Source organism: Jaculus jaculus, chromosome 18, assembly GCF_020740685.1.
Source record: "Jaculus jaculus isolate mJacJac1 chromosome 18, mJacJac1.mat.Y.cur, whole genome shotgun sequence".
Lineage (NCBI taxonomy): Eukaryota > Metazoa > Chordata > Mammalia > Rodentia > Dipodidae > Jaculus > Jaculus jaculus.
The window spans coordinates 47,473,499-47,500,900 of record NC_059119.1 but is presented as its reverse complement, the minus strand read 5'-3'; the positions used below and the strand labels follow the sequence as shown (position 1 = coordinate 47,500,900).

Sequence of the window (27,402 nt, the reverse complement as noted above, 5' to 3'; positions counted from 1 at the left end):
GGGCAGAATGCGTGACGACAGGAATTTGGCCGTGAAGTCTCACCGCTCCCTGTCCCCTTGCGACCCTGCCGGTCACCAGCGCTGAAGTCCCACCACACTGGGAAGACTGTCGCTCAGCTGACTGAGGCTTAGGCAGCATTTTGCAGCCACCTGCTCTGCCTGCCCGGCTCGTTGCTGCTTTTGGCATGTTTTAATAGCTTCATTTCTGTTCTTCTGTTGGGAAACGCAGCTCGCCAGTGGTTCAGGCAGCAGTGGGTGCTAAAATGGTTTCTGATCGCTATCTTGAACGTTCATATCCTAATGCGGTTTATCGTCAATGACCTCTCTCCTCTCTGCCACGAGGCCTCGCTCCCCTTTTGCACAGATATCTGGGCTCGACGCCTGCCTTCGGATCTGCCTGGCTGCCCATCTCATTCTTTTGCTGTCCTGATAACATTGTGCTCTGCCAATAAAGTCCACAGTCGTGGGAAATCTTTGACTTGGAGGATATGAGAAAGTGTTTCTTTGGGGGTTGGTTTAGTGGGGATGATCTAATCTCTAGAAGGCATACATTATTTGAATTCCGTGCTTGGGGGCCAGAGAGTCCCTGATCAGTTTGAACTTTGGCTGGGAGAGAATTCTAGTTTGGCTCTGTTCAGCTGTTGGCCAGTTTTCCTGTTGGTAATTCCCTGTAGGGGCAGGCTTATACTTGTAGTGAGGTCACTATTAGGGGTGAGAGCTCTGAGAACCTTTTAAGTTAAATATTCATTTCTTTCAGCCAGGCATGGTGGCACATGCCTTTGATCCCAGCACTTGGGAGGCAGAGGTAGGAGGATCACCATGAGTTCAAGGCCACCCTGAGACTACATTGTGAATTCCAGGTTAGCCTGGCCTAGAGTGGGACCCTATCTTGAAAAACCAAAAAAAAAAAAAAAATAAAATAAATTTTGTTTTATTTTTAAAAAACCATTTTATTTATTTATTTGAAAGAGAGAGAGAGAGAGACAGACAGAGAGAGAGAGAGAGAGAGAGAGAGAGAGAGAGAGAGAGAGAGAGAATGGGCACACCAGGGCCTCTAGTCACTGTAAATGAACTCCAGACATGCCACCTTGTGCACTTGGCTTTATGTGGGTACTGGAAAATCGAACCTGGGCCCTTAGACTTTGCGGGCAAGCACTTTAACTGCTAAGCCATCTCTCCAGCCCCTGAAATTTTTCTTTAACCTAAAAGTTAACTTGAAATCGTGAATACTTGAGACAGAACAGATCCCCAGTTTGGCACTTGGTTCCTAGCTAGATCCCACACCTAGTTGAGCGGATCTTGTGGGGTCCCTGGTGGCAGTACAGGTCTGCTTACCGTAGCCCCTCATTCTCTGTTCCAACTGAGTACCTACTTTCTCCAAGTGGCCTCTTCCATGAAGCATGGATGACCACCTTTGATGAAAACTGTAAAAACTGAGGGAAACAGTTAATGCTCTCAGCCATGAGAGGCTAAATCTGGAATGCAGTGCTTCTCCCCCCTGCCCCCACCCCGAGACTTATACCCTGAGAAGAGTAGAGGGGAAAGTGGGGGTGACCTGGAGAACATTATTTCATGTTGAGCTCCTCTGCACCATGAGCTCTTCTAAGTGGCAGCCATCTTGGATTTCCTTGTCCTTTGGTTTAAATGCCAATTTAGTCAAGATCACATTTGTGGGGAGGGAGGTTTGAAGGGCTCCAGAAGTCTTGAATTTGAGCTTTTTCCCACCTCCACAAATGTGGGTTGGGTGCTTTCTTTTTTTTAAATTTATATATTGGAGAGAGAGAAAGAGGCAGAGGGGCGGGGGGAGAGAGAGGAAGAAACAGGCATACTAGATCATGCATCCACTGTAAACAAACTCCAGACACACACACCACCTTGGGCATCGGGCTTATGTGGGTCCTGGGGAATTGAACCTGGGTCCCTTGGCTTTGCAGGCAAGTGCCTTGACCGCTAAAGCCATCTCTCCAGCCCCTCCTGGGTGTTTTCTGACCATCAGAAATGAGTTGAAGATGGACATGTGGTGAATGGATGGTGGGCTGCGGTTTGTTGGGAGCCACGATCAGGGCTCATTTGGTGTGCTGTGGGGGACACAAATGAGGCATTGACAAATCCTGGTGGGGAGTATCTGGAAAAGCTTCAGAGAGGAAGCCATAATTGCCATTGACCTTGAAGGATCGGATCAGACAGTGTCCGCCAGATTGCCTCTTCGTAAGAGTGACTTACTAAAAGTGCATCTGCGCTTTGCTGGGGAAAATGAAAAAAAAAAAAATTAAAGTAAGGGGGATAATGGTTCTTGTTCTGAAGAAATACACAGCTTTTTGGGGAGACAGCCTGACACTTGAAGCCAATTAGAGTTCTGTATAGACAGATGGAATCATGGGGGCGGGAGAGGCTAATACGGGCGGGACTCAGAGACCCAGGGTTTCTGAGGTTACTACTGTGTTATGGAGAACCAGTTTTCTGTAAATGTGTCTTAACTTTGGGCTGGAGAGATGGCTTAGCGGTTAAGCCCTTGCCTGTGAAGCCTACGAACCCCGGTTCGAGGCTTGATTCCCCAGGACCCACGTAAGCCAGATGCATAAGGGGGTGCACGCATCTGGAGTTCGTTTGCGTGCTCTCTCTCTCTCTTTCTGTCACTCTCAAATAAATAATAAATTTAAAAAATGAACAAATTTTTTTTTTAAAAAAGATGTCTTAACTTCAAAAATACCCAGCCTTTTGATTTCTGCCCGGATGCGTGATTCTACCAGCCTGGTTCTTTATAGCAGAAGTACTTACCTGGATGTGTGGTGGGGCGGACAAGTTCAATGGTAGACGGCCGGCAGTGCTGGCTCTCTTGGCAATCCTGCCGGAGGCTGGCACGTGGGGCAGCTGACACGCAACCTGGGCATCGGGGTCGGGTCCCTGTATCTTGCACAGTGTACTTTGCAGCTTTTGCTTTTGTTGTTTCTTTCCCTCAGAATGCCATCTTTTCTCTTGCTGTGCCCTGGTTTTAGGGTTCTTTGATATGGTATCCACTTGTTTTTCTTTGTGGTTTTTGTCCCTCCTGAGATTCTAAGTCACTCTGAGAGCAGGAATGAGGCCTTAGGTTTCTCTCATTTTCCCTGGACGCAGGCGCATGGAATAAAGACCACGAGTTTCTTTTTACTGAATGATCTCGACATTGAATCTCCTTGTTGTCACTTACCTTGGAGCCTTAACCATAGTTTCCTTATCTGAGCAAATGGGGTGACACATGACTCTCCAGCTTTTTTTAAAAAAATTATTTATAAGTGACAGAGAGGGAGAGAATGGATGCGCCAGGGCCTCCAGTCACTGCAAACGAACTCCAGACGCGTGCGCCCCCTTGTGCATCTGGCTAACGTGGGACCTGGGGACTTGAGCCTTGAACCGGGGTCCTTAGGCTTCTCAGGCAAGCGCTTAACCGCTAAGCCATCTCTCCAGCCCAACTCTCTAGCTTTTATACAGTTGATCTGGTGGGCAGAATGCTTCTTTGTTGTGGAGATTGCACTGGGCCCTGTAGCTTGCCTGGTCTCTCTACCCTTTGGATACCAGTTGTGGCACGCCCTCTGTCGGTTATGACAATCAAAAATGGCTCTAGACATTTACCAAGCATCCCTTGTGGAGAAAAATCACTCCCAGCTTAGACCACGGGTATAAACCCTGCACCCGGGAGGGACGCAGTTAGATGGCAGTTGATCCACCTGCGTTCCTAACTCACTTTGCTGCGGGCGGGGGAATGCATGGAGCCGTGACTCCAGGCGCCAGCAGCTTGGGTTGAGACGTGGAACTCTGGGGCCGCCCACGCAACGTACTAACAGAGTCACTGTCATTTTCTTAATTACAGATTGATCTGGAGCCAGAAGGAAAAGTGTATGTGATCATTGATCTCTCAGGGTCATCGGGCGAAGAAGGTAGGAGAACGTGGACTGTGGAACCTCTGTCTTCTCTGTCTCTCCCTTCTCTTTTTGGCTGGGTCATTATCATAGTGACATTTAATCAGTCGGCCTACTTTAAAAAGGAGAATGCATTTTGAAGATGTAATGTCTGTGTGCCAAAAGGGATCAGCCGTCTGTTTCTGGGAGACTAGAGGCAAGATGTCTCTGACTTGTCAAGTTAGGCCAGTAACACAGAACCCTGGAAATGTGCGTGTGTGTGTGTGTGTGTGTGTTTGTGTGTGTTGAGGAGGAAGTAAAACCAGTTGGTCTAACGGTATTCAGAAATGAAACAAACCAGAGGTTAGCCTTCCGAATCATACTCATATAGAGCATTTACAGTTTTTTTGGTTTTTGCCATTTAGTTCCACGGCACAAGATTTTCTCTTAAGAAGAATTAGTTGGGGGAGGAAACCCCTGCTTCACGCATTGGTTGATCTGACAACATACAGATTTATTTTTTTTGGTACTTTTATTTATTTGAGAGCAACAGACAGAGAGAGAAAGAGGCAGGTAGGGAGAGAGAATGGGCGCGCCAGGGCCTCTGGCCACTGCAAATGAACTCTAGACGCATGCGCCCCCTTGTGCATCTGGCTAACGTGGGTCCTGGGGAATCGAGCCTCGAACTGGGGTCCTTAGGCTTCACAGGCAAGCGCTTAACCTCTAAGCCATCTCTCTAGCCCACAGATTTTCTTTGATGGTTGCATTTTTCTTCTCTCTTCTTTTCTTTTCTTTCTTTTTTTGTTTTTTTGAGGTAGGGTCTCACTCTGATCCAGGCTGACCTGGAATTAACTATGTAGTCTTAGGGTGGCCTTAAACTCTCAGTGATCCTCCTACCTGTGCCTCCCAAGTGCTGGAATTAAAGGCATGAGCCACCACGCCCGGCTTATCTCTCTTTCTCTTTTTTTACATTCTGCTCTTTTGATGGTTTTTCTTCACTTAATACTCCATAAAGGTAAAAAGGGTATGAGCCTGGAGAAGACTGAGTAATCAGAATAGAAGGAAGGCAAGATAATGCACCCTTGTCTAGTGAGGACTAGGGTAATCATGGCACCCTTAAGTGCTAGATAGGGCTGTGGACCAGAATGGAAATGGAGTCATTGGAAACATCTTTCTCCCTGTCTGTGGCCATGGGGACAGCACCTTTGGTTTTAATGATATGGCAGAGAGAGTGGGAGACCATAAATGCTTCCTTTTGGCAACACGACCAAAAAAAAAAAAAAAAACAGGTACTTGGAGGGTCTGCATTCTTTCTGGGCAAGATGGGCAATCCCTTCTTTCATCCTTCCTGGGTGGGAAGCCTGGTGTCTCACCAGGCCAGAATACCGAGGGGCCACACAGCATCAAGTCACATCCCCACACAGTCTCTAGGTGAAGGCTGTGAAGGGAGGCAGGATTACGTAAACAAGTTCAGAGGCTCCAGTCAAAATGATTCACTTTCTAACGGTGCCTGGCAATTCCCTTTGACTTATTTGCCACCCAATCTCAACAGGTGTTCAGAGTGACAAATAAATGTGTGTCTACGGGGGACCACACCTGAGCTGAGCCTCTCTGAATGGGTCCCGGTGGTTTGGCATAGGTTTGAAGCTTTAAGCATCTTTTCAAAATTGGCTTCTTACAGTGGCTGTTTTTTTTTTTTTTTTTTATTGCACTTACATTTTGACATTTCCAATTTCCTTTCTCTGTTCTCAGCACAGAACATCCCAAAATAGAATCTGTTGTAGAAGAGTTAGGGGTTTTAAAATATTTAGTATGAATTTTGTTTTAAAAGGTCTAAAGTAAAGTAAAAACCAGCACCAGTGCACCTCCTACCCAAGTTGCCTGCGGTCCTATCAGGAGGCTGAGGCAGGAGGATTACTTGAGCTCAGGAATTTAAGGCCAGTCTGAGCAACATAACAAAAACAAAAAAAATGAAGTGAATGGGCTGGAGAAATGGCTTAGTGGTTAAGCGCTTGCCTGTGAAGCCTAAGGACCTTGGTTCGAGGCTTGATTCCCCAGGACCCACATTAGCCAGATGCACAAGGGGGGCACACACATCTGGGGTTCGTTTGCGGTGGTTGGAAGCCCTGGCACACCCATTCTCTCCCTCCTTCCCTCTCTCTCTCTCTCTCTCTCTCTCCCTTTCTCTCTGTGTCTATTGCTCTCCAATAAATAAATAAATAATGAACAAAAAAAATAAAAAAAATGAAGTGAAGTGCTATAGTTGCTTTAAACATTTTTAACATAATATGTGATTTGAATGCAGTAGATTTGAGGTTTTACAATGGCATCCTGATTGTAGATTCTGGCAAAACATTATGTAGACAAAAATCAATTTATTTTTTTTTCCTTTTTATAGCCTTAATTAAACATGTATTTCCTGGGCCACCAATGGCAGGCTTGGATTATTTTCTTTTCCTTGAAAAGATTAACAGCTTGCAAAATTATAAAGGGTATATATATTTTTTATATTAGAGGGGAAAGGAGATGGACAATGAATGAATAAATAAATCAGAAGCAATTGATATTTTTTCCCTTTTTTGCTTCTATGGTTTATTGCATATGAATAGCCAAAGCAATTTTCATTGGGTTAAATTCTGAGTCTATTTTTTTAATCTCTTTCATCTAAAGAAAATAGAGTTTACTTTAGAAACGCTGACACCTGCCAGGATCTGTAAAGTGCTAGCATGTGTTGCTCTGAAGAAAAGAAGACATTTTTCTACTCTTTTATTTTTTCCCCCCTTGCTGTTCCTGGACTCGGGATCCCTTCTGTGGGTGGTGGAGAGATTTTGGAAGTCCCACATTTATTTCATACCCATCTGTTCCCTCGGTGCTTTTCCTTGGCTGTGAGGACTCCAATATGGAGATGGTTTTGTCAGGGCCACAAGGGTAAAAGGAGAACCCAGAGAATGGGAAACGACATTTGTTCCCCAGGCCACATGGAAAAGTCCAGTGAAACTCAGTTGTCACAGCTTCTTGCTGTATTTACAGCCTGTTAGACGCTTGTTCATAGACTAACTCTTGTCCAAATCCCTTTCCTTTTTTATTTAATATTTTATTTTTATTTACTGATTGATATTTATTTATTTGACAGAGAAAGAGGGAGAGGGAGAGAGTGGGTGCACCAAGGTCTTCAGCCACTACAAACGAACTCCAGATGCATGCGCCCCCTTGTGCATCTGGCTAACGTGGGTCCTGGGGAATCGAACCTGGGTCCTTTGGCTTTGCAGGCAAACACCCGAACTGCTAAGCCATCGCTCCAGCCCCCAAGTCCCTTTCTTTCTTTTTTTTAAATTTTTTTATTTATTTATTTGAGAGCGACAGACACAGAGAGAAAGACAGATAGAGGGAGAGAGAGAGAATGGGCGCGCCAGGGCTTCCAGCCTCTGCAAACGAACTCCAGACGCGTGCGCCCCCTTGTGCATCTGGCTAACGTGGGACCTGGGGAACCGAGCCTCGAACCGGGGTCCTTAGGCTTCACAGGCAAGCGCTTAACCGCTAAGCCATCTCTCCAGCCTGGAAGGAACAGATTTACAGACATTGCACACACTTTACAACATATGCAAATTCCAAAGAGCGCAGAGAGAGGTGTGGGAGTGAGAATGTGAGAGCATGTGTATACACTTCCCTTTCTTCCCGCATGTGCCAAAAGACTCTTTTTTCCCTTGCTGACATGCTGTTAGAAGGCCTGGGCATCTACATCGGCTGGAGCAGGCTGTAATAAGATTTCCAACTGTCTAATACAATTCCACCACTTCCATGTCCTGTGCGGTTCACTGTAATGGGATCTGACTGGTGCGTGTGCCTCAGCTTAAACCCTGGAACCTAAGCCCAGATGTTAAGGGTCAGATCAGATAACAGTTAAGGCCCTTTCCAACCATGTGATCTTATGCTCTGCTTCAAGTTGAATCTGTCAGAGCTCACTGGCTAATATCTACAGCAGGTAAAAGGAACTGGAAGCAGTGGACTTTGGGGGGCAGGTAGGATCTTCCATGCTTCACCGATATCATGCGGTTGTACTTGTGTGAACCCCGACCTGAGTGTCTCTTCGGTAAGCTTTCTTCATAGGTATCAGGGCTCCATGGGCTCATCACGTAATTCAGTGAAAGCGTAACTGGCCCAGGTTACAGAACCATAAACAGCAGGCTAGTTCTCTGGTGCGCAAATGATTTTGTCTCTTACTATGTATACTAGTTATTATTTCTGCCTTTCTTATAGTTCATTTACAAGTTCTTATTCTTCACAGAATGTGGCAATGCACCGTTATTTATAGGCCTCTGGGCGGGTGATGATCAGGGCCTGACTTGGGACCTGGAAGGTCTTCACTTGACTTCTTCTAGGGACAGTGCTTTTCATGCAGAGTTCTTCAGAGTCTAAGCGGACGATGGAAGGAGCATGAAGTAGGCCTCACAAAACCGTTTCTCGGACGCTGGAGAGATGGCTCAGCGGTTAAGGCCTTTGCCTGCCAAGCCTAAGGACCCAGGTTTGATTCTCTAGGTCCCACATAAGCCAGACGCACATGGTGACACATGCATCTAGAGTTCGTTTGCAGTGACTGGAGGCCCTGGTGTGCCTATTCTCTCTCTCTCTCTCTCTCTCTCTCTCTCTCTCTCTCTCTCTCTCTCTCTCAAATAAAGAAATAAAAATAAAATCAGGGGGGAAAGAAGCTGTTTCTCCAATAGCATACAGGGTTTGCAACACAATTAGAATGCTTTTAACAAATGTCACAAATGATATGGTCTAGCAAGTTTCTGGGGGGGTTGTGCAAATAGGGATGAGAGGCACAGAACAGGCAGGACCTACCTCTGCCCCCCCTATTCTGCGGTCACATTCTGCTGAAAGTGTTCAGTCTCCCCTCCAGAAAGACCACAGCCTTAGGAGTTAATCAGAACCGGATTTAGATCCTAGCTATTAGCTATTAAGCTTAGTAGCTTAGAGATTCCGATTTCTCCCCTATAAGATGAAGACATGTGCTATGAAATTGTATTTTGACTTTTTTTTTTTTAAGAGATTCCATTCTTGTCATTCAAATAAGCCTAATCCAGGCTGAAGTAAACCTATGATAAACCTGTGTTGCTTTACAAACAAGGCCTTGGGGGCTGGAGGGATGGCTTAGCAGTTAAGGCATTTGCCTACAAAGCCAAGGGACCCAGGTCTGATTCCCCAGGACCCATGTTAAGCCAGCTGCACAAGGGGGCGCACGCGTCTGGAGTTCGTTTGCAGTGGCTGGAGGCCCTGGCGCACCCATTCTCTCTCTCTCTCTCTCTCTCTCTCTCTCTCTCTCTCTCTCCCTCTCTTTCTCCTCTTTTCTCGCTGTCACGTAAGATATATAAAACAGAGACTTGCATATAAGAGACACTCAGTAAATATCCAGAGCTTAGAGACTCAAGGGCAGGGATGGTTCTACAGTCACCCTGGAAGCAGCAGGCAGGGTTATTCGGGCAACACCATCTGAGGGCACATTTCTGACTCTGGATATGCATGCTCGCCATGGTCAATAGCAGGGTAAGGCAGCAAAGAGGCAATTTAAAGAGCATCGTACATGGTATGGGCTGGGATTGCTTGCTGCATGGTTCAGACCCAGCCACAGTTTGGCCCCATCGTCACATTTTCTCTCCACCCGTCCCCAAATGAAGTAGTGTCCAGACAGACATTCTCTGCATCTCTGCACCACTCATTTCTGTCCTGAGGGCTTTGATGTCAGCGGTTTCTCCTTGTAAGAGCCTGGGTCCTCCCATCACTGCTCAGTGAAGACTTACAACACGTGGGCCTCATGTTCTCACTGGCCCTGGGTGAAAGCCCATCATCTATTTTTAATTTTATTTATTTATTTATTTGACAGAGGAAGAGGAAGAGAGAGAGAGAGAATGGGCGCGCCAGGGCCTCCAGCCACCGCAAACGAACTCCAGACCCGTGCGCCCCCTTGTGCATCTGGCTAACGTGGGTCCTGGGGAATTGAACCTGGGTCCTCTGGCTTTGCAGGCAAATGCCTGAACTGCTAAGCCATCCCTCCAGCCCAGTCCATCATCTATTTGAATACAGTTATTAAATCTCTCTTGCTCAGGCAGAATCCATCAAATCCTGTAACCTTTCTGCAGGGATAGCTTAGACATCTTATTAACTCTTCTTTACAACCTTTTTCTGGACAGATGTGATAAACCAGCATTGCTTGGATCTGGAGAGATAGGGTATATATACAGAGGATTTTTACTTTATGGGGTGTCTGACAGCTCTCCTCCATATTGCACTCACAGTGCAAGTGATGGGCTTTAAGCCATGGGGCTGGTTATGAGGAACCGCTGGGTCCAGAGCTCAGGTCCACATTCCAGGCTTCTGCTCCAAGTCAGAACTATGGTAATGACTTTGCCACTATGAAAATAACCTCCTGATGTTCTTGCTATTTCAGTTCTTTTATTACAAAAACTTTGTATAGAAATATAAAGCTCAAGTTCTTAGCTCTTAATCCAAAGGTTCTCTGTAATATGAATCCATTAGCAGGTCTTGCTTTGCAACTCAACCTAAGGGCTGGAGGGATGGCTTAGCTGTTAAAGTGCTTGCCTGCAAAGTCAAAGGACCCAGGTTTGATTCCCCAGGACCTAAATAAGCCAGATGTGCAAGGTGGCACATGCGTCTGGAGTTTGTTTGCAGCAGCTGAAAACTCTGGCATGCCCATTCTCTCACTGTCTTTCTATCTGCCTCTTTCTCTCTCAAATAAATAAATAATTTTTTTTAAAAAATAAACTAAACCTGGGCTGGAGAGATGGCTCAGTGGTTGAGTACTTGCTTGTGAAGCCTAAGGACCCCGGTTCGAGGCTGAATTCCCAGGACCCATGTTAGCCAGACGCACAAGGGGGTGTACGCATCTGGAGTTCATTTATAGTGGCTGGAAGCCCTGGCGTGCCCATTCTCCCTCTCTTTCTGTGTCCCTCTCCCTCTCTCTGTCACTCTTAAATAAATAATAAATAAAAACAAACAAACAAACGAAAAAGAAACTAAACCTAACACAGATAGTGGCATGACAGTGATCTTTCTGACCGACCTGTTACCATGGTTAGAGATGTTGGAGTCTTGCATCTATAGCAGGCATGATTTCAAGGTAGACATTCAGCCTCAGCCAGTGGCAGAACATATCTAGATAGTGTCCTTCAGCTTGACAGAAGGACTTCCCAGTCCTTCTGAAGCATCACTTCTTAAGAATTATGCCTCTTGGGCTGGAGAGATGGCTTAGTGGTTAAGTGCTTGCCTGTGAAGCCTAAGGGCACCGGTTTGAGGCTCGGTTCCCCAGGACCCACATGAGCCAAATGCACAAGGGGGCGCACGCGTCTGGAGTTTGTTTGCAGTGGCTAGAGGCCCTGGTGTGCCTGTTCTCTTTCTTTCTCTCTCTCTCTCAGCCTCTTTCTCTGTCACTTTCAAATAAATAGCTAAACATAAAAAAATTAGAAAAAGAATTATGCCTCTACTAAATTGCATATTTTTAAACCTAGGAGCACCTGGTTATCAGAGAATTAAAAAAAGAATCATTCATTCAAATGAGCACTAGTCACCCGAATGCTTCAAAAGATGTGTCCAGCTTGTCATATTGCTGTATTGGGAGGATGGGAAATGGGAGAGGGAAGTGGAAAGTGAGGGAAGACATTCACAAGAATCAAAACGTGACCCTTGGCTTTCAAGGAGCTTGCAATTATACCCAGAATGCAAGCCTTGCAGGGAAGAAAGCATTAGAAAACAGCGCAAGCCATTACCACATGGATTCCTCAACTGGGGTCACTAGGGAGTACATTGGAACTATGATAACCCAGAGAAACTTCAAGGGAAGGGCAAGGCTGGAACTGGAAAAGAGAGGGTGATAGGCTGTCGGGTCAGGGAGGGAGGGAAGAGGCCATTCTGAGCAGGGGGACTCATTATCCAAGACAACTTTGAGGTCTTTGCTTTTCAGGATGGCTGGACAGACAGGATGGATTAGACAGATGAACTGTGTACTCTCCAGGAGCACCCAAACAGAGATGGTTATCAGTGCCATCGGCAGGAATTGTCATGCTATGCACGCAAGAAAATGAAATGTCATAAATGATTAATCTAGGTATGAAGGTTGAAAGCAATGGTTCTGGGTATAACTTCACGGTCAAGGTCTACCCGCCCCCCCTCCCCCCAACACCCAAGGAAGACGAATGTTCCAAGTCAAGCTTGATCAAGTACAGGGCAGAGGGTTGATACTTGTTACAACTATGGCACTGGTCAAGTCTAAGACAGGCAAACTACACCCTCACCCTATCCTATCCCAGTGGCATATTTTTGTATTTTCTCTTTTTTTTTAAATTTTTTTTTTTATTTGAGAGCGACAGACACAGAGAGAAAGACAGATAGAGGGAGAGAGAGGGAATGGGCGCGCCAGGGCTTCCAGCCTCTGCGAATGAACTCCAGACGCGTGCGCCCCCTTGTGCATCTGGCTAATGTGGGACCTGGGGAACCAAGCCTCGAACTGGGGTCCTTAGGCTTCACAGGCAAGCGCTTAACCACTAAGCCATCTCTCCAGCCCTGTATTTTCTCTTTTCCCCTTAGCACTCACATAGCGTCTTATGATAACCAGTTCTACAGTCCTCAGCCTTCTCGCTTCTTTTTTCTCCTCCTTTCCTCTTCATCTTCTTTCTCTCCTTTTTATTCCTTCTCATCTCATTTTTCCAGTGCTGGATTTCAAATCCAGGGTCATATGCATGTTAGCTGAGTGGCCTACCAGCGAGTTACAGCTCCCCAACCTTCCTAAGGTGTTCCCAAGTGAAACCTAGACACTCATATAACTCTCCTCCTGCACTCACTAGGTGCCCAGTTTCTAATAGTACGCATTAGTTCTCACACAGGAGACGTCAAAGCCACTCCCAGCTACAGAGCACTGACCCTGGGTGTGCTGTCCATTAGGCAATAGAACTCTGGTCATACTTACCCCACGGACTCCTTAGACATTCATGGATGAATCAGATTTTCTAGCAGTACATGGAGTCCAGAAATATATATATTTACAGATTATATATATTTATATATAAATATATATATTTACAGATAAAATCATATATATATGATTTTTATCTGTTCTCTTTTATTTTATTTTATTAAATTTTTTGTTTATTTTTATTTATTTATTTGAGAGCAACAGACAGAGAGAAAGAGGCAGAGAGAGGGGGGGGGAGGGAGAGAGAGAGAGAGAGAGAATGGGCACGCCAGGGCCACCAGCCACTGCAAATGAACTCTAGACTCATGCGCCCCCTTGTGCATCTGGCTACCGTGGGTCCTGGGGAATCGAGCCTCGAACCGGCATCCTTAGGCTTCACAGGCAAGCGCTTAACCACTAAGCCACCTCTCCAGCCCTCTGTTCCCTTTTATGCCCCCAGCAGCTCTATGTGTTACAGCAATTATGCAGATCCAGGGAGCAGATCTCTCCAGATTTTAGGCTCCATCATCATCCTGATAGAATCAGTGTTTCTTCCTAGAAGTAATCACGTGCCCTAGATAAGAGGGGAAATAGCTTAGAAGCAGTGGATGCCAAGCCCCTGCCAAGGAGTTTCTAACGTTACAAAGAGATGTTGCTCAAGTGCTTAATGAGCAATAAGCTAAGAACCCCACCTTTCCTTCCAAATAGCCTCTCGATGCACAGCGGTTCCTATGAAACGAACCACCTTTGGTTAACAAAACCGAGTGACCACCGTTAGCAGATGAAAAACAAGATTGAATAGGAGCGCTCAGAGAACAGCTCACTGTGAGAGGCTCTTTCCCATCTGCCATTGTGCGAGTGTGGATGTGTATTTTCTGCTGGCTCTGAGCTAGTTTGACTAGTGATTTAATTGAAGAAGGAATAGTCACGGGAAAGAAATAAGCTTACAGAAAGGGCAGGTTTATAATAGATCCTTGATCAAGACATGGTCCCTTTGCTTCCTCTTACACTGTACATTCTCTCCCCATTGTCTTTTTATATATCACTTCTGCATTTTATAAATATTGTTTGGGGAAAATCATGTTTGCAGCCCAGATCATATTTGGTCAAAGTGGTCTATAATTTAATCATTTACTGTTGTTAATGTTCTCCTGGGTTGGCTTAAAAGAAAGGGGTATTTCCATTCATCTAACCTAATCTGGAGCTGCCTTTCCATGCCAATTCTTCTGTTATCTCCTTGGAACTGGCTAGTGCTGATGGATTTATTGATGGACATTGTTACCTGGCTTTGTTGAAATACTCACATTGTCACCATCAACTTCATTCACCGTCATTAATCTAGGAATAATGCTGAGCGTTTTCTTTTTTTGCTATGGGAGGAAAAGGGATTTATTTGAAGTGTGCAGATCCAGGGGAAGTTCCAGTGAAGGCAGAAGAAGCTGGCCCCTTTTCACAGATCCAAGCAGAGAGCCTCGTGTTGACCTCTCTGTGTTCTTCCTGTATTGTAAACCTTTGGTGTGAGCTTTTACAGCCCGAGGAGGGGTTTACATGTGCCCTTGGGCATGCAGGTGAGAACGAATGTCTCTCAATCACGTCTTCTGCCTTGGTTTCCTTCATTGGTCACATCCTTTATTTTCTTCTCTGTTGTATACAGAGTCCCAGGGAGGAAAAGGCAATGAACATGGCTCACTCTCAGGAGACTCATATCCCAGTCAATAGAAGGAGGCAAGTAATAAATCAGGTAGCATAATAGTCCTCTGCAGCTTTGAATGGGACACGTGTCATGTACCGTCAAGGCTTCTGTCCACTCGAGGGCACCCTCTTGAGTAGCAAACCAATCCACCACCACAGCCGACAGTTGGTCCCACATGACGTCACGAGATCCCTCTTATTTTGTCGCGTTTTTTTTTAAATTTAGAAATGGACAATTAGATATGGACATACTTAGTATATAAACAACACCTGTTGGTACCATCCTTTCCCTCATCCTTGCCCCTTTTCCGAAGGGGCCCTCCTCGTTGGGGACACAGGTCATCTCCATGGGGATTGTGGGTCAGTGCTTTGTAGGGGCAGCTGTCAGTTATGGGGAAAGGCAATGTCTCTGTGCATGATGTCCCAACTCGTGGCTCTAACAATCTTCCCTCCCCCCACTTCTGCAAAATTCCAAATTGGGTGCATTTTACGTCTACTTCAATGAGCCTCTGGATCTCTGCTTCAGTAGGTGTTGAGTGTCCTCAGTGTCTATCTCCTTTGCCCTTGTGTTGATATCAGGTCCACCAAGAAAGCAGCACTCTTGCTCATTTCCCCAATTCTTCTGTGGTTTCAGCTGGGGCCTAGCTGAAAAAGAGAAGCAGATTCTCCAACGGAGAGTGAAGTCAGCACAGGTTAAATGGGATAACCATTATTTTTTTTAATTATTATTTTTTTTTTATTTGAGAGCGACAGACACAGAGAGAAAGACAGATAGAGGGGGAGAGAGAGAGAATGGGCGCGCCAGGGCTTCCAGCCTCTGCAAACGAACTCCAGACGCGTGTGCCCCCTTGTGCATCTGGCTAACGTGGGACCTGGGGAACCGAGCCTCGAACTGGGGTCCTTAGGCGTCACAGGCAAGCGCTTAACCGCTAAGCCATCTCTCCAGCCTGATAACCATTATTAATTTAGAGAGAATTGAATGGGTATAGATCCTCTTATAGGCCAAGATTAGTGTGGGAGCTTGATATTGGAGAGCAAAATCATTATCTGGATATGATTCTGACTTGTTTCCCAGTTCCACATTTGGGTTCCTTTCCACTGAGTGGATCTGTTAGCCAGTGTAAGACCAGTTGGTTACCCATCATGGCTGTGTGGATTATTCCACTTGTGTGAACATCACGTCAGGTTTGCTCGTTTACTTCTGAGAAGCTTAGACCTTGAGTTGCGTGGACGGATGTTGGCCACTTTCCCCTGGTAGCTCATGTAGCACCTTCTGGCACTAGATGAAGTGTCTGGGGACTGGCTGTCTTCCAGATTACAGCCAGGTCTGTCCATGCTCTGTGCCGATAGCGTATGACGTCTTCAGCAGTAGGGTCTTACCATTAACTTTCAGTGGGTAATCAAGTGTTCTGACAGAGCCTGTCTTGTTTTGGGCTAGGAGTGCTGGTCTGTAACACCCAACACCAGCATGCAGTTAACACCCGAGCCATGCCCATACACCCTCTGGCGCAGGGTACTGGGACCAGGGAACTGGGCATGAGATCCATATTATGGCAAGACTGACCTGCAAGAAGTAGCAAGTCATCTTACCCACTTTCCTTGGTCAAGGAAACAGAGCTTCTGTCTCCAGATGACCGTGCAAAGAGAAGGTCAGATAAAGGAGAACTGGGATTGAATTGCTAAATATTTGAATCCTTAGAAATACCTCTGAATTGGGCTGGAGAGATTGTGTAGTGGTTTAGGTCCTTGCCTGCAAAGCCAAAGGACCCAGGTTTAATTCCCCAGGACCCAGATAAACCAGATGCAGAAGATGGCATATGAACCTGGAGTTGGTTTGCAGTGGCTGAAAGCCTTGGCGTGCCCAGTCTCTCCCTCTCTCCCTCCCCCTCTCTCAAGTAAATAAATAAGAAAATTCTTAAAAGAAATACCTCTGTTTATCCATCCATGCATTCCACATAGCTGGCGTCCACTGTGCACCAGTACTGAGACACAGAAGTGAGCAATACAGCCAGTAATCTCTGAAGGGTTACAGTCAGGAGTCAGTTTCTCTCTCTCTCTCTCTCTCTGTGTGTGTGTGTGTGGTGGGGGGGCTTCTGCACTTGTACACTCAGAATAGTGTTTGTCTCTGGGGAAGGGATAGGGGAGTTTGGGAGGGAAGGGACATTTCATGTCTAGCTTATAATTTACGTGTACACATTGTTAAAACATTTACTCCAGCCGGGGCATCGTGGCACACACCTTTAGCCTTTTAATCCCAGCACTCGGGAGGCAGAGGTAGGAAGATCGCTGTGAGTTCGAGGCCATCTTGAGACACCATAGTGAATTACAGGTCAGCCTGGGCTAGAGCGAGACCCTACCTTGAAAAACCAAAAAAGTAAAATAAATCAGTTTACTTCAAATTAGGTGGAAAATGTACCTGCCTCCTTACTTACAGGGACAGCAACTTACCTCTGGCTAGAGGGCTACACCAGGCTCCAGAAATCCCTATCAGAAAGAAGTGACCTGCTGAATCCATGGAACAATACCTGTAGGGACAGCAGTCACCAAAATCGACAAGCCCAAATAGATTGCAAGCAGCCAGGACCAATGTCAGAGTGCTCTGCACACCTAGAGGGGCATACAATCAAACTACCACATTCTAGTAGCTTCTAATATGGAGCAACAAGTCATGCGCTCTGCTTGGGCTCCAGTCTGTTGTGTATACAAGGAAGATGTGGCCCTAGGGCCCCTCCAGCTCTGTGTTTTGGGGTCGGAACCTATCGCAGATTACACGCGGCTAGGCATCTTGAAGGTGATAGTGGGAGGCAACTAAACATTTCTAGCCAGATTTTTCTTTTTTTCAAGGCAGGGTCTCACTCTAGCCCAGGCTGACCTGGAATTCACTATGTAGCCTCAGAGGTGGCCTCGAACTCACAGCGATCCTCCTACCTCTGCCCCCCACCTCCCCAAGGGCTGGGATTAAAGATATGTGTCACCACGCATGGCTACAGAGAAGATGGGCGTGGCATACTTCAAATGCATGTGCCAGTTTGTGTGTCTCACTTTATGTGGGTATAGGGCAATCTAACTTGGGTCGTTAGACTTTGCAAGCAAGCGCCTTAACCACTGAGCCATATGTCCAGCCCTCAAGCCAGTTATCTATATAGAGATTTTTTTAAAATTATTATTATTTATACTCAGATGAATCTGCCAAATGGGTTTTAGCATTCCTGCCGTGCATGTGGAGATAGTGGGGCTTAAAGAGTTCAGCTGAAAATCACTGGGGGTTGGAATGAAAATACAGATGCTGACTGTGAGCTTGGGATGGAGCCCATGGCTCAGGATATGGGCTAGGCAGCTTCTAGGCGACACCCATGCTGCTTGTCATTGGGCCACAGTGAGTAGCGAGACACAGAGAGCTGTGCTGTTCTCCCTGACTCATGCCCCTCAGGTACCAGCTTCTGTTTGATTGGCAATTCAGAGGGCAGTTGTCCAGTTCTCTTCCTTAACTCCGGGTCACTAGGCTCACCTTGAAGCTGAGCCCTTTGGATCTTTTCTGCTGAGAACCTTCTCCTTCCCATTCTCCCCTCTTCTGCAGAAGAGAGTTGAGAAGGTTTCCAGGATCGCTCCAGAGGCTGGGCACTGTCTAGGCCTTGCTTTAAAACAATATGTATTTATTTATTTACTTATTTGTAAGGAGAGAGAGAGAGAGAGAGAGAACAGAGACAGACAGAGAGATGGGCCCACCAGGGCCTCTAGCCACTCTGCAAATGGACTCCAGATATATGTGCCATTTTGTACATCTGGCTTTGCTTGGGTCCTGGGAAATCGAACTTGGGTCCCTAGGCTTTTGCAGGCTTAATAGCTAAGCCATCTCTCCAGCCTGCTTTTATTATTATTTATTTGCACCGTGTGTGTGTGTGTGTGTGTGTGTGTGTGTGTGTGTGTGTACAGCCCAGGATCTCTTGCCACTACAAAAATCCATCTGGCTTTACAGGGGTGTCTGGTGAATTGAACCAAGGCCAGTAGGCTTTGCAAGCAAGCACCTTTAACTGCTGAGCCATCTCTCCAGCCTCCAGAGGTCTTTATCTCCTACTTGCTCCTCCATGGCCTCTGTGACTTCTCTCATGAAGTCTGTGTCCAGTCCCACACCTTCCCTGCAGATACTTATAAAAGGGGCAACCTCCGTTTTGTTTCTCAGATTTTCGTTCTCTCTGGCTTTGGGGCTCACCATGCCTCCTGGGGCTCCTAATTCCTCTCTAATTCTAAAATTGGTCCACTCCTAAGTCATTTCAGCTGCTCCACATCGAGCCCAGCCTCAAAAGAAGAGATCAGGGGGCCTCAATTCCTTCGGAGAGCCTGCTTGCAATGACCGTTCATAAAGGCCTTTTTTTTAACCTGACTTTCTTTTTAAAATATTTTATTATTTATTTATTTGACAAATAAAGCGGGAGAGGGAATGGGCACGCCAGGGCTTCCAGCCACTGTACATGAACTCCTGATGCGTGCACCCCCTTGTGCATCTGGCTAACTTGGATCCTGGGGAATCGAACCTGGGTCCTTTGGCTTTGTGGGCCAACGCCCAAACCGCTAAGCCATCCCTCCAGCCCTTCACCTGACTTCAGTAGTCTTCACAAGGGCAGGGTGGATGGCCCATGAGGACAAGAACCAATTTATACCCAGAAAACCAACACCAGGTAACCCTTCTTAAAGCTGCTGGTCAGGATATTGGGTCTTTTGGTTTTTGTGTTTGTTTTTCTATAAATACCCTAAAGTATTGAGTGGAGCTTGAATTTGATCCCAGTGTGCTAATTTTCTCCTGGTTTCAGGGGCTTTAATTAGAGTAACTCACCCAGGAAGCTTCTAAAAGGTACTGCGACGTGACCCTTCCTCTGATCAGCAGGTTGGACTGTTTTTCATGGAAGGAGAGTTCTAGATTAGGGGCCGGGTGCACAGTAGGGGCGTAATTTTTACTTGTTGGGTAAATGAGTATGTAACTAAATAGAAAAAAAAAAAAAAGCACAGAGGGAGATGTCGTTTTTAAGGGAAACTATTGAGATAAACAAATAAGGCGTTTGGCTGACCTTGCTTAGGGATAATCAGTTGTTTCATATTCCACTGTACAATCAGTTTCGTGGGTGGGTGTGGGCTCGACTGTTTAAGCTTTCTCTGTGTGACAGGGACTTACGAGGCACCCCTCTTTCACTCCTCACATACCGTGTCCCCAGTTATAACGCCCCATCCCCTCCAGGCTTATTCAGTTATTTTTCAGTTATTCAAAATTGAGAATTCAAGTTTGCCTCCTCCTGAGAGCCTTCCCACGGTGGCCCACCCTACCTGTTGATTCATAGCTCTGTGTTTGCCCCTAGTCTCCCCCATTTTTTTCTTTATACCCGTGTATTCATCTATTTATATTGTCACTAGATTCCAGGTGGCTCCCTGCCTGCCCTATAAGCCAGAGCCACTCCAGAGCTTAGAGTTCAGTGCCCCGCGCCGCCCACTCCCACTCTGCTCTGATACTTGATCATGTGGTTCCTATATGTAACCAGTTTGGAATCAAAAACCTTCTCTTGGGGCTAGAGAGGTGACTTAGAGGTTAAGGCACTTGCCTGTGAAACCTAAGGGACCCAGGTTCGATTCTCCAGGTACCACGTAAGCCAGATGCGCAAGGGGGCGCACGCATCTGGAGTTCGTTTGCAGTAGTGGCTGGAAGCCCTAGCGTGCGCCCATTCTCTCTCCCTCTCTCTGTCTCTGATAAATAAATAATAAAAATAAATATTAAAAAAACCCATCTCTTGGCTGGAGACATGGCTTGGTGGTTAAGGCAGTGGCCTATGAAGCCTGGAGACCAGGGTTTGAGTCTCTAGTACCCACGTGAAGCCAGATAGGCAAAGTGGCATACGCATCTGGAGTCCATTTGCAGCAGCTAGAGGCCTGGATGTGCCCATTCTCTCTCTTCCCCCTCTCTTCTCTCCACTTGTAAATAAGTAAATAATTAATTTAAAAAAATCTCTGTGCTGGGGCCCTCTTCGCTAGGTGGGGAACTGGTGATGGAAACGGACCACCCAAACTCAGTGTACAAGCGGCTTGAAATAGAGTCACGGGTGAGTTTTTTTTTTTTTAATAATTTTTTGTTCATTTTTATTTATTTATTTGAGAGCAACAGACAGAGAGAAAGAGGCAGAGAGAGAGAGAGATAGAGAAAGAGAATGGGCGTGCCAGGGCCTCCAGCCACTGCAAACGAACTCCAGACGCGTGCGCCCCCTTGTGCATCTGGCTAACGTGGGTCCTGGGGAATCGAGCCTCGAACCGGGGTCCTTAGGCTTCACAGGCAAGCGCTTAACCGCTAAGCCATCTCTCCAGCCCACGGTTGAGTTTTATGGGCGTTCTGCTTGCTGGTCTTGCCAGCTCTGGTCACAGGAGCTCTGAGTTCTCCTAAAGAATTCGGCATCAGGCATTCTCTTTGTGGTGAGGGGTAATGCCAATGGGAGACAGGGACAGGGGAAGCTAGGCTGGCGAAGGAAGTGGTGAACAGTGAGAGACCCCCGATTCCAACGAGGGGAAAGGTGAAGATGGAGGCCTGAGGCTTTTCTTTGACACCCCCTCACCCCCCCCCCCCCCGTGCATGCTGCGTGCATGCGCACTCACACAACGGAGCCCGCACGCTTACTAGCACCCACCTCACGGAACTGAAAGGGTGCCCAAGGGAGAAGAAGGGGAGAACTTATTTTATGGCTCTGCAGGGCAGCTCTAGGATCAGGAATGCCACTGACAGGCACATCTAAGCTTATTTATTTATTATTTTAGAGAGAGAGAGAGAAAGAGAGAGAATTGGCACACCAGGGCCTCAGCCACTGAAGTCAAACTCCAGATGTGTGTGCCACTTAGTGGGCATGTGCCACCTTGCACTTGCCTCACCTTTGTGCGTCTGGCTTACATGGGATCTGGAGAGTCGAACATGGGCCCTTAGGCTTCGCAGGCGGGTGCCTTAACCGCTAAGCCATCTCTCCAGCCCTAGGCTCAGTTTAGTATATGAGAAGAGCAGTTAAATACACTTGAACTTTAAGCAGAGAGTGAGCTGTCCAGCTCTGAAGATATTCCACAGGGGACTGAAGGACCGTTTTAAAGTGTAAGAAAGATTCCTGTGTCAGTTGGAGGGCTGCATTGAAGAATTGCAGTTCAGGCTGACCAAAGGTTCCCGTTCTTCTATTTTTTTTTTTTAAATACACCAACAAGTCCCATAAATACATACAAATGGATGATAATGCAGCAACTATTTATTTTACCGAAAAGAAACCCAGACAGACTTGGCGGCACACACCTGTAATCTTGGCACTGGAGAATCTGAGGGAGGAAGATTATGAGTTTGAGGCTGACCTGAATTACATAAACTGTCTCTCTCTCCCTCCCTCCCTCCAACTCTTCCTTCTCCTCTCTCTCTCTCTCTTACACACACACACACACACACACACACACACACACACACACATACACACAAAACCAAGGCCTATATATTTTTTTTTTAATGTAGAGAGAAAGAGTAGGTAAAATAATGGGAAAAGTTTTATCTTAGCATCTATTTTCAAAATAGTTTTATTTCTTGAAAATTTAGGCCTAAAAAGGATATGTTAAAACTTGAATCTTAGGGGTTGGAGAGATGGCTTAGCACATTAGGCATGTGCCTGCAAAGCCAAAAGACCCAGGTTCAATTCCCAGGGCCTGTATAAGCCAGATGCACAAGGTAGCACATGCATTTGGAGTTCATTTGCAGAGGCTGGAGCCCTGGTGCACCCATTCTCTCTCTCCCCTATCTGCCTCTCTCTTTCTCTCTCATTCCCTCTCTCAACTAAATAAAAATAAATAAAGTAGGGCTAGAGAGATGGCTCAGCCGTTAAGCACTTGCCTATGAAGCCTAAGGACCCCGGTTCAAGGCTCGGCTCCCCAGGTCCCATGTTAGCCAGATGCACAAGGGGGCGCATGCGTCTGGAGTTCGTTTGCAGAGGCTGGAAGCCCTGGCGCACCCATTCTCTTTCTCTCCCTCTATCTGTCTTTCTCTCTGTGTCTGTTGCTCTCAAATAAATAAATAAAAATTTAAAAAAAAAAACCTCAAAAAAAAAGAATAAATAAATAAAATATTTTTTTTTAAAAAACTTAAATCTCGAAGCCAGGTGTAGTGGCACATGCCTATAATTCAGCTATTGGGAAGGCTGGGACAGGAGGGTTACATGTTCTAGGCCATCCTGGGCTACGTAGGGACACTGTGTCTCCCGAATAAAAACAAAACTAAACACTGCGGGGCTGGAGAGATGGCTTAGTGGTTAGGCACTTGCCTGTGAAGCCTAAGGATCACAGTTCAAAGCTCCATTCCCCAGCACCTACGTAAGCCAGATGCAAGGTGGTGCGTGTGTCTGGAGTTCGTTTGCAGTGGCTGGAGGCCCTGATGCGCCCATTCTCTCTCTCTCTCTCTTTCTCTGTCTGCCTCTTTCTCTCTCTGTCTGTTGCTGTCAAAGAAATAAATAAAAATAAACAAACAAACAAAACAACTAAACACTTTGAATCTTGTTCCCAAAGAACTAGGGGATATCTGTCTTTGAACGGCCCCAGATTGTGTGAATGCTTCCTATGTAGGCTTTTTTTAAGTGAAAAGAAAAAAATCTCTTGTAGGATCACTACTAGTTCTTTATTCTCTGTCACATGGAGGTATGATGTGTAGGTTGCCGAAGAGTGGTCTGTGAGGAAGGAAGATGACAAGGAAGCCCTTCCCCGCCTTTGGAGGAGATCTCCTTCCTCCGTGTTTATTCCTCCATTCACTGCAGTGAGGATAGGGTGGGGTTTCTTCAAGAAGAGGTTTCAGTCTGGGCAGAAATCTCATTCTGATACATGACATACTTGCCGTACTTCCCTCTCTCAATGACCCACTCTCTGTCTGTCTGATGCTTTTTATTTTACTTTCTTTTATTTTATGAGAGAGAGAAGGAAAATTGGCACACCGGAGCCACTGCGTTCGAACTCCAGATGCCTGCGCTACCTCGTGCGCATGAGTCACCTTGGGTGTCTGGCTTATGTGGGGTCTGGGGAGTCGAACCTGGGTCCTTGGGCTTCGCAGGCAAGCGCCTTAACTGCCAAGCCATCTCTCCAGCCCTGGGGAATGCTTAATATGTTCCCTTACAGGCTTTTACGTGGATGTTACTTTTGTTGTTGTTGTTGTTGAGCTGCATCGGAAAGCCACAAATAACCCTTTCCTTCAAAAAACCAACCGATCCTGGCAGAAAGCCGGGCTCCTAAGCCTTCCTGAAGCCTCCTTGTCCATGAAGCACCCACAATCTCTTTGCAGGCAGGCAGCTAGCTCTCTAACTTTGCACGTGATGCTTTCTAAAAATACATCTGAACGCCAGAGGAATGAAAATCGAATATTTGAGTTAAACATTGTGATGCGGGATTTCATTACCAGAGAACTAAAAAAAATGTATTGAAAATCCTCACATTATGTCTGATTGTTTGGACGTTTCTGTTGGTAATGTTTTCCAGCATTTTGTACTTTTAAAAATGCATATTTTTCTTTTTATTTGATCATTTCAGGGAGCATGACAAACAGCTTAGGTGCTAGAAGGCTCTCCTTGAGAAAACAGGTCCTGCCATCTGCTCTGTTGGCCTCAGAAGAGATCCATCTTTTAGCACTCATTTTTTTTTATTTGATATAGGAAAAGGGTTGAGGCAATGAAGTATTGAAATAATTTGCAGTTTCCTTAGCGTGAACTCCGCCGCAGTGAGAACTCTGTTTGATCTCCGCTGTACCTGCTTGGCCGCGGACAGTGCTCAGATCCAGCCGTACTTAGGAGATGTTTGTCGAGTGAATAAAGAAATGACTGTGGTCCTTATAAAATGGTAGGGGTCGTGGACGGGCATAGATACTTGGCAGGTGCCAAGCCCCATCATGAAATGCCACTGCCAGATGGTGGCTCAGTGGCCTCATTTGGCCCATGTGTTGTTGGAAGGCTAAATGGAAAAACGTCAATGATTGCCTGTAAGAGGTGGGTTTGGGGGTCACAGAGGCTGTTGTTGGAGTGGCTGGAATGTGGAAGACAGACTTCACCTGCTTAATTACAGAGGCCTGACCTCTCCCTGTCTATAATTATGGCCCTGTGAGCCACTCCACTGTCTAGCCAACCAGAAACACCTAGCTCTGCCTAGAGAGGAACCCATTTCGTGTTTTTATTTTTAATCTTTTAAAACATAAATGGAAGCGTCAGAACCCTTTAGTTTTTGCATTTGCTCTCTGTGCTGTCCAGGAGGCCTGCACAAGTCTTCTTTGCCTTAGAAAATAAATGACGATCTCTTTGTTTGACTTAAGGGGGAAAAAAAACAATCCCTTAGTGATTTATAGCTTTTAAATCAAATTGTCCTTGATGTAAATCAGGCTTATTCTCCCTTCCTTGAGTTACTTTCATCCTAAAGTTATATCGGATATCATGGATCATATGTGCCCAAGATTTGGTTTAACATAAAGCCACTTTGCTCCTCATTTCCATCCTTTCTTCCCCAGCAATGATCCTGAAGTTCATGTTAGTTGTTTTCTCTCATTTCTTTATGATTTAATTGCCTACACATTATTATTATTATTATTCCCTGATATAACCATGTCAAAGTTTACTTATCTTCCTCTTCTCTGTGAAATTCTGGTTACTTTCAAGTTTTTGCTATGAAGGACAATGTGGTATTTGGCCATCCATCTATAGTTTCTTTAGGTAAACTACTTTAGGTTAACTACTAAGGAGTTAAACTGATAACTCAATGGTTGGTTATATATATGTCAGCTTTGCTAGGTCATGATAAATTGTTTTCTAAAGTTATTGTGCCAACTGATGCTACTAATGGGTATGTTCCCAATATCTATTTGCTTCATAACATTATAAATACTTTGTTTTACCAGATTCGTAAAGTTCTAGCAGTATGGTAGGCAAGACAGCTTAATGGTTTTAATTTGTATTTCTTTTTTTTTTTTTGTTTTTGTCCATTATTTATTTATTTATTTGAGAGCGACAGACACAGAGAGAAAGACAGATAGAGGGAGAGAGAGGGAATGGGCGCGCCAGGGCTTCCAGCCTCTGCAAATGAACTCCAGACGTGTGCGCCCCCTTGTGCATCTGGCTAACGTGGGACCTGGGGAACCGAGCCTCGAACCGGGGTCCTTAGGCTTCACAGGCAAGCGCTTAACCACTAAGCCATCTCTCCAGCCCTAATTTGTATTTCTTTATTACAATATATCCACTTATTTGGGAGAGAGGGAGAGAGAGAGGGAGCGAGAGAGAATGTGCATCTGGCTTACCTGGGTCCTAGGTAATCGAACTTGGGTCCTTTGGCTTAGCAGGCAAGTGCCTCAACCGCTAAGCCATCTCTCCAGCTCTAATTCATGCTTCTTATAATTAATGATTTGAAAATCTTTTCAAGTACCTACAGATTTTTGGATCGTCCTTAAAAAAAAACCAAAAAGTCTGTTCACTCATTTCTTGCATCTTTCCTGTCTTTCTCAAGTCCATTGCTCATTGTATCATAGGCAGTTATGTGAGTTGCGAGTCTCTTACCGTGGCTTGTGGCTCATCTTTTCATGCTGGCTGTGGATGTCGGAGACACAGACATCTCCAAGTACGCGGCCTGGAGCATCTTGAACAAAACATTTCAGATGTTTGGGCTCCCAAGCGCATTTCTGCTTGGGTGGATGAGTATATTGATATATTCTCATTCTACCAACTCAGCGGTTCGTTACGGCAAAATGAACAGATGTGTGTGTGTGTGTGTGTGTGTGTGTGTGTGTGTGTGAAAAGCTTGCTGTGCAAGCAAAGCACTACGTGGCCGTGTGACACAGAAAGCCTTACATCATCACACTGCCTCCCGTTTTGTGCAGACTCGAATACTGCCTGGCACTTAGTAGGCGCTCAAGGCAGACTTCCTTGTTGGGTGAATGAAAGGATCTGTAGTGGATGTGTCGTCATTGCTGTGAGGTCATGTTTTGTCTTATTTCTATAGAAACCAGAAATGGTAGGTTGGGGGGGGTGTTGGAAATGTGAGAGGGTATCATGGAGCCATTGGCTGTGCATGTAAAGGGAGTGTACGCCTCTGAAGGCCGTGCCCACTTAAGGGCTTTCTCTACGGAGAGCTGTGACTTGGCAGGGTGCACATTTGGGGGGTTAACAGGCTTGCTTTGTGGAGCTACGGGGCTCCCTGGCTGCCATCCAGCCCTTCCATTGGAACATCTGGAAAGCTTTGGCCCCTCCTGGTGCCAAAGCCACTGGGCCCTGGAGACAAGAGATCAATGACCTCTTCTTGGTTCTTTGTGTCCCAGGCAAGTGTTTTTATTATTTTTCTGGGAACCAGTGGCATAAGGGCAGGTCTTTGAGAGGACGCATGGGCGCTGTTGCTGTGCCCCCCGCACTTCTGATTAAAGGATGCGGGCGGTGGGCAGAGTGATGAGAATTTTGGCCTTTCTGGGGCGGGGCGGGGGGGAGCCAGAATTCAAGTAGAGAGCCCTGCTTCCTCCTCCCAGGGAAGAGAAACAGCAAGCTGAGCTGTTAAAGTTCCTTTTATGTTAATGTTCCTTCTACTGAAGCTGGGCTTGACATTCCAGGCTGGGTGGGTTTAAGCCTAAAGACTAATTTTTGTACTAACCTCTGCAGGCAACCCCTGGGAGATAGTTCTGAAAAGGTGCATTTTTTTATGCACATAATTTATAGCCCACTAGGTGTGCTGAAAACAGTGAAAGGAACTTATTATGATGTATAAGAGATCATGGGGGGAGGGCAAATATGCCACATAATTACCTGTTCTACAGTAATGTTTTATAACCCACGTATTAGGTTGTACGGTTAATATTCTTCATAATACGCACCCACAAAAAAG

The 27,402-nt window shown here is 46.0% G+C and overlaps 1 protein-coding gene across 1 annotated transcript in view; it reads left to right on the top strand.

The window, feature by feature from the left end:
* Prkce (protein kinase C epsilon) overlaps positions 1-27,402 on the top strand; it is a 607,312-nt gene that overhangs the window by 229,804 nt on the left and 350,106 nt on the right. The window contains exon 2 of the mRNA XM_045137520.1: positions 3,848-3,914. Coding sequence (XP_044993455.1) covers positions 3,848-3,914 — 67 coding nt within the window. The remainder of the gene's footprint in view (positions 1-3,847; positions 3,915-27,402) is intronic.